The 15,757-nt window shown below is 39.0% G+C and overlaps 1 protein-coding gene across 1 annotated transcript in view; it reads left to right on the top strand.

Annotated features, from left to right (window-relative positions):
- The first annotated feature begins 2,549 nt into the window (after positions 1 to 2,549).
- Positions 2,550 to 15,757, top strand: part of ANKRD17 (ankyrin repeat domain 17) — a 145,923-nt gene continuing 132,715 nt past the window's right edge. The window contains 1 exon segment of the mRNA XM_045532928.1: positions 2,550 to 3,436. Within this exon segment, the coding sequence (XP_045388884.1) occupies positions 3,023 to 3,436 (414 nt within the window). The 5' untranslated portion in view covers positions 2,550 to 3,022.

Raw genomic sequence — 15,757 nt, 5'->3', positions numbered from 1 at the left:
CCCCGATTTTCACATGCAAGTCCTGGAAAGCCTGTAAATTCAACCTTCATTTTAATCCTGCAATTTGGAAGATCAGATTCTACATCTCATTTTCAAGTATGATTGCTCTAGACCTAAAGATGCAAGAGTTTCTTTTAGGGTAATTAAGAAAGCTTCCTAAATCTCTCATCATGCTTGGAGCCAGGAGTTTAAAATCTTGAGTTTATCATGGTTATTACTTAAGTTTTGGTACAGTTAGTAGCCAACAGTCCACCCCAGAAACCTTGCATTCCTCATTCTTTTTGCTGTCATGTGTTTTGTCCAACCCGTGCCTTCAGTAGGCACTTCATTCCAGGCAATCACAAGCTGTCATGTAAGTAACATAGATTTCCTAGGTCCCACACAATAATGCTGAAAGGATCCTTGCTTCCTTAAAACCCAGCCATATCAGATAACTCCTGTTGTATGAAAGTTAGCATTAGGTAATAGATGATTGAACCTGGGGAGGAGGGGCAGGTCTATAAAAGATAGGATAAACTTTCAAATCTCAGTGGCTTAACACAAAAGAATGCATGTGAACTCTAACACAAGTGTTCCTAACTGACAATCAGCTATCATCAAGTGAAGAATGAGGAAACCAGAGTCCTTCTATCTTGTGGCTCCATCATCTTCAACACATAGCGTCCAGTGCAAATTTGTTCATCTGCCTCAAGTTGGTGGAGAGCAGGTAAATCTTGGAGGGCTGCTCATGTGACTAAATGAAGGTAAAAGAAGAGGACTGGAACTACAGTATGGATGGAGAGTCAACCTTGCATAAGAACAGGGAGTTTTGGCTCAAGCCTGTAATCCTAGCACTCTGGGAGGCCAAGGCAGGAGGATGTCTTGAGCTCAGGAGTTCGAGACCAGCCTGAAAAGGAGCAAGATCGCATCTCTACAAAAAAAAAAAAAAAATAGAAAAAGCGTTTGGGTGTGGTGGTGTGTGCCTATAGTCCAGGTACTTGGGAGGCTGAAGCAAGAGGATTGCTTGAGCCCAGGAGTTTGGGGTTTGCCACCGCACTCTACCCAGGACAACAAAGCTAGACTCTGTCAAAAAAAAAAAAAAAGAAAAACAGTGAGTTTTTCATTCTTCTGGTACTGGAGAAAAGGAAAGATCAGGAAATTTCTAGCACTTGGAAAATTGAAAGAATTTGTCCCTAATATCCCCAAACTTTTTGTGAAGTTTGAAGTAAAGTCACGTAATGAAATGTGGCTGGGATTTGAAGACTCCAAAAGGTATTCAAGTGCAAAGGAAGAAAAGGTGCTGAAGGACATATAAAGTAGGAAGGAGTGATGCAGCTGAAATTATAGAACATAAATCTGTAGTGGTAAGATACACAATGTATGTAGTGTTCTGTTCTACACTGGAACTCAGCAACCACTGTAAGAGAGGAAACAGGCAGATGGCTAGCACTTTGTATGTATACTTACTATGGCATTTATTACACTGGAAAGCCCCTGGAAACAGAGACATTGATTTCACAAATTACGCACACAGTAGGCACATGATGAATTTTTGCTTGAATGAATTGATTTAGTCATTGCCAATTCTGCCATGGTACTCGAGTACTGGCAACTGCCCACATTTCATATGGTATGCCAATGCTAAAAAGAAAAATAAAAAAATCCAGGCATATTCAGCTAAACTTAGCAGTCTTAAAATGGCAACTATGTCAGCTGAGACATCCTTTTAATCTTGTGCCAGTACATCTGTCTTTGATGTTTGCTTCGTTTTCCTTATGCCACTATACTCATACTAGACCAGCAAGGGATAATTCTGAGTTCAATGGGCTACACTATCCTTCCAAAAGTCCTGCAAGTTCTTCAGACACCTAAGAATGAACTCACAAGCCCCATCCCAATATTCCTTCCAAGCAATGTATAGAGGCAAAGATGGCTATTTCTGATGCTCACTTCCCAGATAAAAAAGTTGAGACGCTGAAGGCTGGAAGAGCTAAGTCAGGGTCATTCAGTGGATCGTCTGGAAAAGGCTAGCACAGACCCTGCATCCTTCTCCCGTTTTCCTGCCTTTGGAAACTCCAGGGCTGTCACGATCTCAGACTTCACCTAAGCGAGTTCCTCCGCAACGCACACTTGTAAACTCAGACACAGGAAGTCTGTGATCCAAGACTTCAAACTTAGGCAGAGAAGGCTCTTTCCCCTACACAACGCCTCCTCTCGAGAGCCAAAGCCCTGTCCCTCGATTTGGCGGTGGAAAAAATGGCCAGGAATAAAGCTACGTACGGTGGTTCCGAAGGAGGCCCCACCTCCCGGCTCGGGCCGAGCGGGCCTCCCCGCTCCCGCAGCGCCCGGCCCGCGCTTCCGCCCGCGCTTCCCTCACGCACGGCCCGGGGCCGGCCCTTCTCCAGGCTGCCCGCCCGCCCCATCACCCGCGGCACCCGGCGCCCGCGGGGGGCTCCAGCCCCGGCCCTCGAGCTCTCACTTTCGCCTTTCGGCCACCTGCGCCCCGCCGCTCGGGCGACGGCTGATGGCGTCACCCCGCACTTCCGCCTGCGGCTGCGTCCTGCTCAAAAGCCAGGAAGGAAGGAGGGAGGGCTGCACGGCTCTGTGTGGGGGGGAAGTTGCGAGGGAAAGAGAAGAAATCCGGGCGCCCGCGAGCGCTCCAGCAGTAAAACTGCGACCCCTCATCTGTCCCCCGCCGCTCCCCCACCGGAAGCCATCCTAGGCGCACTGCCCGGGGTCTTCTCGGTGTCCTGGTCTCCGGGGTCTCCGCACACCCGGTCTCCCTCTACGCCTCACCCCGCCTTCCTTTTGCTCCCTCACGCTCCCTCCCTCTCCCTCCCATCGTCAGGCTCCCCGCCCTTAGTATCGCGAGACGAGGTGAGAGCTGGCGGAGCGGCGGCGGCGGCGGCGGCAGTAGAGGTGACCGAGGCGGTGGCGGCGGAGGCGGCACCGATCGCTGTGTCGGCCCCGGTGCAGGCGAAGTCGCGGTAGAGCGTATCCCCCACGCCCCTCCCCCGTCCGCGCCCTCCCTCTTTCCCTGGGGATGGAGAAGGCGACGGTTCCGGTGGCGGCGGCGGCGGCGGCTGCTGCTGAGGGAGAAGGGAGCCCCCCGGCGGCGGCGGCTGTGGCGGGCCCCCCCGCGGCGGCGGCGGCGGAGGTCGGCGGCGGCGGCGTTGGCGGCAGCAGCAGCGGGGCTCGCTCGGCCTCGTCTCCTCGTGGGATGGTGCGAGTCTGCGACCTGCTCCTGAAGAAAAAGCCGCCGCAGCAGCAGCAGCAACACCACAAGGCCAAGCGCAACCGGACTTGCCGACCCCCCAGCAGCAGCGAAAGCAGCAGCGACAGCGACAACAGCGGCGGCGGTGGAGGCGGCGGCGGCGGCGGTGGCGGCGGCTGCACCAGCAGCAACAACAGTGAGGAAGAAGACGACGACGACGACGAGGAAGAGGAGGTTTCTGAGGCAAGGCCCTGGTTTCAAAGGAAGGAGGGAGGAAGGGACTCTCAAGGATAGGGGCCGAAGGTGGGAGGGGACTTGCGGTGGGACAGATTCCTGTGGGTTGATCTACCTCGCGGGCCCGGCTTTCGCCTGCCCCCTTTCTTTCCTCGGCCTAAATTGCGAGGTGTGGGAACGTGGGGGAGGGTGGCTGACACGTGGGGGTGGGAGGGCCACAGAGTCCACGGAGTTGGTGAGCAGCTTGTTACCCCGAGGTGGTTCCCATGGCTAAGGATGGAGGGAATTGGTTAGATTCCCTGTTTGCACACCGGGGGGTGATTCGCCGTCCGGGCCAGGCGAGCCACCGTATTCCCGGGGCGGGGGCGGGACCAGAGCGGGAGGGGTCAGATAATAGGTAGAGGAGCCTCTTGGGGACCGACTAGGAGGCTGGTGAATTTCTCCCAGCTGTGAAGTGCAGGGGAGCAGTTTTGAGGGGAGGGGGCGTAAGATTGTAATGGACTCAGCGCTAAGGATTTGTGTATGTGAGAGACACGTGAGCAGCTGTACTTTTCCATACTGTTCTGCAGCAGGTTTTTTTTTTTTTTTTTGTAACTATTGTGGTTGCTGAAGTAACCTTCACTTCCTTGATCTCTCAAGGATTTTAGATGAACTGATCTTACATCCATATACATTTATCAATAACTTCAAATAATTGTAAATGACCGTATACGTTCATAAGTGGATGAAAAATACATTTGATCCTTACATGTTCATACATATACATCTTCAAATGCCTCCTTGGTGAGAAAGAATTAAGCTAGGACCTGTTGTTTTCTAGATGATATGGGGCAATCACAGAGTCTGCTTTGGAGCCAGGCCTGGTTGTGGTGAGTTGGAATAGGAAGGCCTCTTGGTTTGTCCTAGTGATCTGGTTTCATAATAACTTTATAATTTTTCCTGGGTCCACAGACAGGCGGCGTTGCAGGACCTTATTCCTCAAAGAAGGCCTTAGAACCCAAAGGCCCAGTGAAACATACCATACTGACAACCAACTGAGAGTCTCACTAGTTATCACCTGTCTTACTACTCTCATCTCCTTCCTGAAATAGAAAAATCTTGATCTGGACAAAGCAGCAGAGGGAAAACAGCTTTAAAGCCTGATTTTAAACTGAGTTGTAAGAGAGGAGAACTGAATTATCTAGAAGTACCACTTTCCATTTATTCTCTTCTGCAAATGTAGAACCCGATAATTTGTTGCAAGGCTGGTTTTCTGAAAATTGCATTTATAACATCCTGAGTTTTGTTTGAATGGAGAGGTATTTTTTTAAAGGGTTTGAGACTTGTCTATTTGTGGAAGACCAGATTCTCTTTTACCTCAGACTGGATAAAGTTACGCAGATAGAGGTGTAAGGGTTGAAGTATGTATACCAAAAAGATGGACTCTCCTTGCAATTATTTCCATTTAGCCTATTGGATTCTGAGGATAGGTTTGTATTGATGGATTTTTTTATTGGCCTAACTGGATGCTTCAGGATAGTGTGTGGCTCAGGCTGCGTTTGAAATAATAAAGAGAAAGATGTGATGGGATCCTTATCTCCAGTAGAAAATATTATGATACTTAGAATCACTGAATTGCATGATTCTCCATCTGCACTAAAATTTATTATGGCACTTAGAATCATTCAACTGTATGATTCTTCTCAAAGGTGAGAAATATTTTATGGATAATCCAGCCCAACCTCTTTATTTTAAAAATGAGGAAAACAAGGCTTAGAGGGAACTGGTTGTGGAGGGTAGTAGCAAAAAGTAGAAATCAAAGTTTTTTAATGGCTCAGACCAGTATGCTTTTTAGTGATAATTTTTTTCTGTGTATCTTCCTCCTGACCTGGTTCAGAAAAATAGGCACGGAATTGCAACACAATCATGCAGCTATGGGCAAAATACCAATATTTTATTAAGATTTTACATTCTCCAAAAAAAAAAAAAATCAAGCTCTGTTTAGGAACAAGGTCATAATGGTTGAATGCAGTACTTATTGGTTTATTCTGCTGCAAACTTCACATACCTAGGTAGTTTTGTTCGTTGTAATATGGCCTGTTATTAGCCATATAAGCTAATAAGTAAAACTTTTAGTAATTCCTTAAATCACGAAGAATGGCTGTAAGTTTGTAGGTATGTTAATTTTGTGGGTCAGGTTTGTTTTCTTGGAAAATAGGAATGGTATATGTTAACTTTGACCAATTAGGGTAGTGTTTGTTTTTAATGTGCTTTATATTGTCTTCTACTTAGTGGTGTAAACAGTGGGTTTTGTTATTTGTTATGAAGATGAGTCAGGAGAAATAAGTGTAAGAAAGTGCAACCATTAAAAAAAATCTATACAGGAACATGATGAGGGATGAGCAGTCAGAAGGAAGTACGGTTTGTCTCTGCACTTGCCTCCATCCTTTGACCAAAGTACAGAAATAAATAAAACTGTAAGCTAAATGGGTGAATTGTGTAATGGTTTTCTTTTAATTACCAGTTTACTTCTCTGCAGAAGTTTAACTTTCTGGAGCTAGGAAATTTTAGGGCTAAAATCACGATATTTAAGTCCTTTTTCTTATTCATTGTCTTGTAGGTTACACAATAAAAAAAAATGTGAATAGCATCCTTGAGATTATCCTTCCAATAAAAATCATTGAAAGGTTAAAAAGGAATACGGAAAGTTATAGTTTTGCAGTATTTAACCTGAAAAGGTAAAGGATAAAACAAAAATATATAGGTTTGCTATGAAGGATAGCTGGATAGTCTCTGTATATGCTGAAAGTGGAAAGGAGAATCAATTTAAATAAGGAATTTATTTAAAGATGAAGAATAAGAATATAATTCTTATAGACATTAGAGAAGGTTATTGAAAATTGGATTTTTTCCTAAAGTATTTCACAATAGGATAATCATGTTTTAGATAATTTGCATAACTTCGCATATACCTGGAAACAAAAGAACAAGAACTCTCCATCTTCCCACTCTGTTTGACACAGAACCTTAGATCTAAAATTGAAGCTGCATAGTCTTCTTGGCTTTCAGTGGATGACTGATCAATATGGAAAATAGAAATGTATTTCCTAACAAAAAAGCCATGACGCTCTTCTTTTCAAGTTAGTGGACTAAATTAGTTAAATTGTGTATTTGACTTGTAAGAAAAAAATGTTGAAATTGCAAAAGTTGATACTTCATTTCAGAAATCACATTGCATTCTATTGAATGCATTTTTTGATATAATTGAATGACAGTGTTTTCTAAAGCAAATTGGACAGGGAAGAACATTTTTGTTAAAGATGCATACACCATAAAGTTGATCTGAATTCTGTCTATTTTTGTAGGTAACCTGTGACTTTAAATTAAGAGACAAACCTAGTGAAGAAATTTTAGACAAAGGCAGCCAGTAAATAAATTAGTAGTGACTTACCTGGTATTGAAAGGATTTGCAAGGCCAGGGAATCTTTTTACAGAAGTCGAGTTGAAAATGGAGAAAGAAAAACTATTTCAGAATTAGGCTATGTTTCTTCAAGTTTATTTATTTGTTTTTTTTTTTAGTGGAAAAATGCTAGATTCGTGTATTGTAATGTTTAGACTTTCAGATTAGCCCAGAAAAGCTTGTTTGTTCCCCAGTTTCCTGTCTTAATTGATGTAGCAGTATTCATAAACTAGATAAATATCCTCTCCTGCTTAAGCACAGTACTTGATAAAATAATTTTTTTCAGGGAATAACTAAGGATGATGCAGAATTCATTTAGAAAACCCAGAGAAGATCCTACCTCCATTCTTGGATCCAGGGCCCCTGAATAGCTGAAATTTGGATTTTAATATCTTTCAATTTCTTAATTACTTTTGTTAGTGATGGTGATCTTTTGTAGGCATTAGGGGAAACGTCAGATAAACTAATGAGAATTGATTATTGAATGCCTGGTAAGTGCCTGAAGCCTCTTAGATATATGTCGATTTTTTTAAAACATCGTAAAAACTAACACTTATTCAGTGCCTACTGTGTATGAAGTCTAGGTAATGGTATTCGATCTTTGATTCATCATTTACTAGCTTTGTGACCTTGGGCAATTTTACTTAACCTCTCTCTCAGTTTCCTCTTGTAAATGATGTAGATGGTAATAATAGATCCTACTTTATAGTATTGTTAGGAAAATTAAATGAGTTAATGCAGTTTTCATTCATTCTCATTTTATTCTCACCCTAACCCTATGAAGTAGGCACTTCTATATTTGTTTCGTTATTCAATAAATGTTTTGCGTTCCCGTTGTATAGTAGGTATTGTGCTGTACTGGGTAAGCAATGGTGAACAAAATTGTTTTGAGACACATTGATTTTAAAATGCACCAATGAATAGAGATTTGGAGAAGTGTGAGAGTGAGGTTAAATGGTTAAGTGTACATATGAATAAGGTGTGTGAGTTTCAGAAGTATTCAAATGTTGGGAGAGGTGTATTTATTAATATTTTATAGGCAAAGATACTGGCTTAGAAGAGTTTTAGGTACACATAGCTAATGAGGTGTGTATGTGGGGGGGGACTTAACCTGGGTATGTTTGATGCAAAGCCTGTGGATTTATTCACTCACTCATTCACTTGCTCTGTTGTTGAATGCAACATCTCTGATATTGGCATTTCAGATAATGTTAAAACAAATTCAGATAGTCCAAAGAAAGTACTTTTTGGTAGTAGGGCAACCATTAAAGACAAGTTGGCCACCCAGCTTTTATTTTCTTTTCTTGTTCTGAAAAACTCATTTTAAAAAAAGAAAGCAAGAAATACAGAAAAGAGCAGATGACTATATCTATATTCCCATACTCTAGAATTAACAATTGTCAACAAAATGAAAACTTCATAGTGAAAATTACTCTCTCAATAGAGGCAATCTATTGCTTCTCCCCTGCCTTTTAAGATTTTTACTTTTCAATGTAATTTTTCGTTATTAAACTAAAAAAATTTTTTTTCTTAAATAGGGATTGTTAGGCTGTGAATAACCTGAGATTAAACACAAGATATTGTTGAAGGGCCTTATGAGGCTTTTTTTCACTTTCTGTTCCAGCTCCATACTATATGTGCAAACTTCTCCTTCAGTAGTCAGAGAGGTCTGTGACCCCTTCTTCTCTCCCTCCCACCTTGTTATTTTGAAACATTCTCAGGCAGAGGTAGTAGGGAATCTAGCAGCCATTTATTTATTTGGCTTGTTTAGAGTTTGGAAACTGCCTCTAAATAAGAAGGTAATGTGGTAACAAAGAAGTTGTGAAGTAGTGAGTCCAAGATTGAGCTGTTCTTTCTGGTAACCCAGCCCTAATCTTCATATTTTGCCCTTGAAGTGATGAAGTAGTTTATATCTAGTGTGTTATGGACTGTTGAGATCTAAAGTCTGAAACCTTGTCTTACTCATCTTTATTCTTCTACTTTATATCTTCTTCTCGTGTGTTATGCAAGCCTTTGCATTTTACTTCTGCTAGATTTTTATGAAGTCTGATCTCTGAAGTAAGAATATTTCACAAGTATTTCTTTATTAGCCACTTACTCTGGGAAATATTTGGGACCTGAAGTCTTAAAGTAACAGAACTTGGTTGCAGCTATTTACAGTGTACACCTATGAGATGTTTTAATTGGACCCTAATTCTGAGTTTAGTCATTATTAACCTCACCAACTTAATTGGAATTAGTATTGTGAAAGTTTTCAGTGTTTAATAATCACTAAAGCAGCACATTTTGACTCCCAGAAATTCACTAGACTTTTTGTTAGACTGTTTTTACTGGTGTCTGATTATGTCATCCATTTGATTAGGAAACAATTTTTAAGTCCTTGAGGCAGTGTAGTTGCATTTATGACAGTAGTTTATCTGACTTTTTATAAAAATAGTTTAGTGGGTTGGAAAATGTGGATGTAGTGAGGGTTTTTATAATTTTTGCATACTTGACCACAAATGAAAAGGAATTCTCACTTCACACTGATTAAGTGAAGTTGGCCTGCTGATACCACTTACGTTTCTGTTAGGACCAATAGGAGGCACCAACATCCATGGTGTAACCTATGCCAAACCTTTCTTTTTCAGTTTTCATCTTTTCAGAAGAGCAAGTCATTAGGGAATTGAAGGTGGTGGGTACCTATGAATACTCTTCTAGTCCTTGGAACTTAACCTGTCAGAGTTATGCCCATACATTTGCTACCCTGGAGCAAAATACCCTTCTTGACTTAGGATGCTTCACTTTTTAACATTTTTTTTTTTTTTTGTCTTTAGAACTTATTGAGTCATGAAAGGAAGTATAATTGTGGAGCAATATAAGTGTCATTTTTAACATGATTTATAATTTGGGGCTTTAATTATTGAAAAGGGAAATATTGGATTTTATTTTCCCTAAGAATTCTGTAAATTTTCAAATTAATACAGATCTAATTGAAAGCATAATTTAGGTTGCCTTCTGTCATCCTACAAATTTCATAAACATTACGTGATCTTTTAAAAGAGTTGATTTTCTACATTTCCTTCTGAATAAGACTAGAGGTAAAAGGGTTGGGAGGAAGAAATGTGAAGATTTCACATTTAAAAGATCAGAGTACTTTACAAATTCCTATTGGAGCCAATATTATTAAATATTTAGTGTCTTTATAAACAATTTTGGTATATGGTGAAATCTTTCAAAGCCTGCAGACAGATCATAGTAAATTTTGCTGACGAGAGTGGACAAGATTATTGAGAATAAATTGAAAAATGTTAAATAGGTTTTTATGAGTCAGGGGTGAAAGATGTGCTATTTTGGGTAAATGGTCCGAAACATAGCATGCTTTTTTGGCATAAGCTTACCATAATGTTGGGTGAGGTTAAATAAGGTATTGGAGATAACCAAAATCATAATTCTTATTTTAAATAATGCTACGATACATTTGCACGTAACAGATTATATATATTTCTGGCTGCTCTACCATGAAAATGATGACTAAAACAAGGAAAGGTCTAGAGAGGGATAGTTTAAAAATGATTGGAGGGTTAGGGATGGAATCCATGATTAAGGAGGATTGTAGATTTTACTTAATTATATTCTTACTGCTTATTACTTAATGTTCAAATTAACCAGTTACTCAAACTGAATTATAACATGGAGAAAATTGTGAGGTGTACCAGATAGTGCTATTTCAATTTTGAAAATAAGTAAACTCCTTTTTCATTTCTTGAGAGTATTTGAAAGTACAGACTAGACATGGCATATTTATAGAACTAGCCTAAGACTGTGCATCTTTAGCAGTGAATTTTGCCTCCCCCTCTTTCCTTTTCCCCAAAAGACTATTAACTAGTCTAATTTAACCTTTCATTTTTTCATTCTCCCATTTCCCCCCAAAGAGAAAAACAGGAAAAAACAGAGTGAAGAAATAAAAACCTATTCTAAAATTATTTCTTGGTATGGTTTTTTATTCATGGATTATCTCTTAATTGGTTAAAAAATCTTTGATTGACAACTGTTTCAAAGGAATCTTTGGAAATATTGGTTCTGTTCTGAATTTGGAATAAATATACATTAACATGGGCATCTCTTTTCCTTTCCCTCTTTCCCTGTCACCCTAAATCTGAAACCTGAGAAGAAAAGGAAGTCCTCCTGTTTTGTGTTTTACCAGGTCCATTTCCAGTTCAGCCTTTGACACCATTATAGTCTTTCTTTCTATGCCCTGTTTCCATCTTATTTTTTGTATGGAACTAATAAGGAAAATAGTGTTTCAAAGCCTCTCATGTAGCTCTTAATAGTGGGAGATGAAGTGTAGGAGTGAATTATTTTATTTGACAAACATTTATTGAGTATCTGCTATGTGTGTGGTTGTTTTCATTACCTAATAATCTCAACCATATCCTTCCCAGTGAATATGAAAAAATTAGCTATATTTAAAATCACAGCTGTATGTGTTAAACATGTGTGAGTTAAATGAATTTATACATGCTGTAGTTAGTAAAACTTACATACATGGAAAGTTAGCACTGTGATAGAATTCAGTTTTCTGTATGAGTTTTAGCTGATAGCTATAACTATTAGTGATACTCTCTGAATTAAATTTATTTAAGGAGCATTATTGAGACAGTAAAATCACCTAGGGATTATGAGCGATTTGAAGAAACTGAGACATTATTCCTAAATTAATAAAAAATTTAAATCTTGTTGAGATAATGCTAACAATAATTTAAAACTGTAAAGATGATTTTAATCCTCTCTAAGTCCTGTACTTTATTTGGGAGTCTATGTAGTTTTTGGTGTAACTGTGTGCCTTATGATTGTAGGGATCATTTTGTTTCTGCTTTGAATATTAGGAGGGTAGAGTTCACATTGTTTATGTGTATCTCTTGGAATATTCAGTGGGTTTTGATATTTTGTTTCTGGTTTTTATTTTAGATGAGGTTTGTATTTGTCATTTTTCCAGAGTGTCCTTGACAACCAAATTACACTAAAGAGTCATCCATTCTAATTTTACCCTGAAGATTTTGTAGTAGGAAAGGAGATATCTATATTAGTATATTTGTGATTACTGCAGGTAGAGATCTGTTAAAATACGAGAACTTGAATTACAGGACAGTGTAGGGTGAAAAATACCTTTTAAATTATATTTTAAATATAGTGTTTCATATAATTAAATGTTATTCATCAATTAAACATTATACCTATTCAAAAAGATCTTAAGAAGAATACAAAAATCATCTATGATCCTGTTCTCCAGAATTAATCATTACCTGAAATCTGTCTTTTCATTTTTTTGCTTGTATATTAATCAAATTATCTTTCATGAAGAATAGAGCTGTCACTTAAAAATTTTGCTTGCTGAAAGTTTTATTGATATATCAATTGAAGAGATGAATCTTCAGATAATGATTATATATTTAGCTATAAAAACTAATGAATGTATTCATACTTATTTTAAAAAGTTTTCTAATACATAGAGGGTCTTATCCCATTTTTCAGAGTAAATGCCACTAACAGCTTGGTATATATCAAATATTTCAGTTTCTTTATGAGACAGAATGTGTTTGTGTGTGTGTGTGTGTGTGTGTGGTATGTGTGTCTGATACAGTACTTTAGAATTTGCCACATTGTTCTCATTTACTTATGAATGTTCCATAATATGAATGTTCTTGATTTGTATGCTCTTTTATGTGGTAGACATTTAGATTATTTTCACTACATTGTTACTACAAATATAAACTGAAGTGAACATCCTTTTACAGTTATTTTTGAGTACAAAAATATTTCTTTGAGATGGATTCCTGGAAGTGGAATTGCTGGGCTAGAGGGTATGCACATGTTAAATTTGATAAATTACTCCCAAGTTTTACTTCCATCAACAGTGTTTCAGAATGCTCCTGGATATGGTCAATTTTCTTAGTTACAAAAATCTGTTAAATAAAAAAGGTGTTTTGTTTTCATTTTACTGATTACTATCAACATTGAGTAATATCTTTATTTGGATTCCTTTTGAAAAATTTTTTTTATCCCTTTGCCTATTATTCTGTTAGGATGGTCTTGTCTTTTTCTTAGTGATTTGTTGGTGCTATTTATTTTTATGGGTATTAATACTTCATGGTGTTATTTGTTACACATATTCTCTGTTTACATTGTTTTCACAATGTAGAAAGCATTTTATTTTTGTTTAGTGAAATGTGTTGTTCTTTTATGACTTCTGGAGATCTTCCTCACCTCAGTATTTTAAAATTCTTAGAAATTTTCTTTGACACGTTTGTCCTTTGTTTTCCAAAGATACATGAGTCTCTTTTTGGATATAGTATTTAATTGTTGCATCCATTTCTTGTTTACTCTTTTTTGTAACAATTGACCAATTCTTGCTGCTTGGAAAGTACTCCTCTCTTTGTTTATGTAATACCATCTTCTCCTGTTTCTACCTTACTGACTTCTTTTTGGTTGTCTTGCTTCTTCCTACCCCCCTCTGTGTATATCCTTTGATTATTTACCTCATTGCTCAGTCCTGAGCCCTTTTCTGTCTTGTATCTGGTCTCACTTCTTAGGTAATTTTATTTATTGGCTTGTTGTATATCTATATGCCCGTGACTCTCAAGTTTACATCTCTAATCTAAACTTTTCTTCTTGAGCATTAGACCTGCCTTCTGGCCACCCAACATTTGTGCAGACCTTCCTTCCAACACCTAATCCTCTATCCTCAAGAGAATCAAAGTCCCACTCAGTTACTACGTATAGCTAAGAGTGGAAGATATCTACATAATGCCTTTCCTCATCAGTCCAGTAATCTATAAAATAATAATTTATCTCTCCCGCTTTTTCCCCCCACTCATTGTATATCAATGAATAGGAAGAGGATAATTATAATAAAAGCTCTTTTAGAGAAGGGAAGAATAGGAAGTACACAGTGGTCATTGGTCCATATTGATAATGAAGTCCTTCTGGGAAGTAGTTGGGAAGGAGGTGCCATGGCCATTGTGTAAGTTTCTCAGTTCACCTGATTTTGCTATATGGGAGGAATGATCTTTTCACTGTTTGTGTTCTGGGCTTTGTTCTTTAGATGATTTTTCCTTGTTTTCTTTCTTGGCTATATCTGAAGTAGTAGGCATTAGGGAGTATGATATCCCTAGGAACTGTACAACCTCTGTAGCCTAACAGTTGGTATAGATTTGAGACCTGCAGGGTCAAAGTTCAATCTTAAGATTTTTTTAGGCCATTGGTGTAGTTTGGTGATAAAACTCTTCCAAAAATTTAATAGATTTTGATTTTATTTTCTTTAAATTAGAAACATGTGACATTAACTGTAGCAAAAGCTCTCTTCTAGTCCTAAGTTTTTGAAACCTGTTGATTCTGTTTCTTATTGGTTTCTGTGCTAGGCCTGCTTCTTTCTCCCTTGTTTCCTGGGTACCTTGAGGGCATCTGAAATAGTATATAGTCTTGGATGATGTGTCTTGTCAGGGTTTAACCAGAGAAGCAGAACAAATAGGGGATTTATATATGATTGATTGATAGATATGTTTTAAGAGATTTATTACAAGAAATTGACTTCTGTGATCGTGAGGGCTGGCTAAACAAGTCTGAAATCTGTACGGCAGGCAGTTAGGGAGGAAAGATTGTGGGCAAGCTGAACCTCTGGAGTTAAGCCGAAGCTATTCTCTCTCCACAGGCAGTCAGGAAAGGAAGATCTAGTGAAGAGAGAACAATTGTAGACTCAGCTGCTGTTCAGAGTTTCATTTGCTAGGAAGAGCCTGATCTCTTTTTAAGAGCTAACTTGACTAGTTCAGACTCACTGATGATCACTGTAGTTTGAAGTCAGCCGATTAGGGACTGTAATTATATGCACAAAATCCATTCATAACAGCACCTAGATTAGTATTTGATTAAATAACTGAGAAAAGGTATTTGTGCACTACAAAATGGTTGCTGTCCTGCCTTCTTTTTTCATTTAGGCTAACCAAGTTGACATTATCAGAAACCATCACAGGTGAGAAAGTGACTTTTTTTTTTTTTTTAAATTAACCCCATGGTCCCCCCGAAAAGCAACTCTTAACCTGATCTTTGCTACTACCTGACAAAGAATCTTTGAGATTACAAAGTTATCTCCTCGTATTTAGAGCACAGAAGCAGCTGCTTTCTAGCCTGAGAGGCCCCAAATTACTAAACTCTCATAGGTTGGGGTTTGCAGGTGAGAGAGCTTCTGTTAGTAGTTTTCATGTCTGTCTCTGCTTGCAGATTGCCTTATTTGTAGCTGAACTGATCTTTCTGATCTTTAAATAGCCAGCACACACCAATATTCTGAGTTTTCCTAACTGCTTTTCTCAGAGATACCGACTTGGTAAGGCATGTAGTGTGCCCTCCCTTTTATTGTAGGCAAGAGTTATACTAAATGTTTATAACTACATAACAGGAATCAATAGCTTTCTAGCCTGATATATGTTTCCTTACTTCGTGTCCTCTAAGAAGCTTTATCAGAGTTTTTAGGAGTTGGTTATGGCAGCATGTCACTTCTAATTAACTGTATTAATTAAGGTGTAGGATGAGTGGTTTGAGCAGAGAGATTCCAAAACACATGTAGTTTAGGCAAGATAGAAGTTTGTTTCTCTTTTATGTGCTACTCCAGGGGTAGGCTTTCAGGTTGTTCATAGTTCTTGCAGCCATATTGCTACACCATCTCTTAAGGCCGGGGCGCAGTGGCTCATGCCTGTAATCCTAGCACTCTGGGACGCCCAGGCAGGTGGATCATTTGAGCTCAGGAGTTTGAGATCGGCCTGAGCAAGAGCGAGACCCCGTCTCTACTAAAAATAGAAAGAAATTATATGGACAGCTAAAAATATATATCAAAAAAAAAAATTAGCCGGGCATGGTGG

The sequence above is a fragment of the Lemur catta genome, chromosome 19 (genome assembly GCF_020740605.2).
Source record: "Lemur catta isolate mLemCat1 chromosome 19, mLemCat1.pri, whole genome shotgun sequence".
NCBI lineage: Eukaryota > Metazoa > Chordata > Mammalia > Primates > Lemuridae > Lemur > Lemur catta.
Note: the sequence above shows the minus strand (reverse complement) of the source record. Positions and strands in the feature narration are given on the sequence as shown.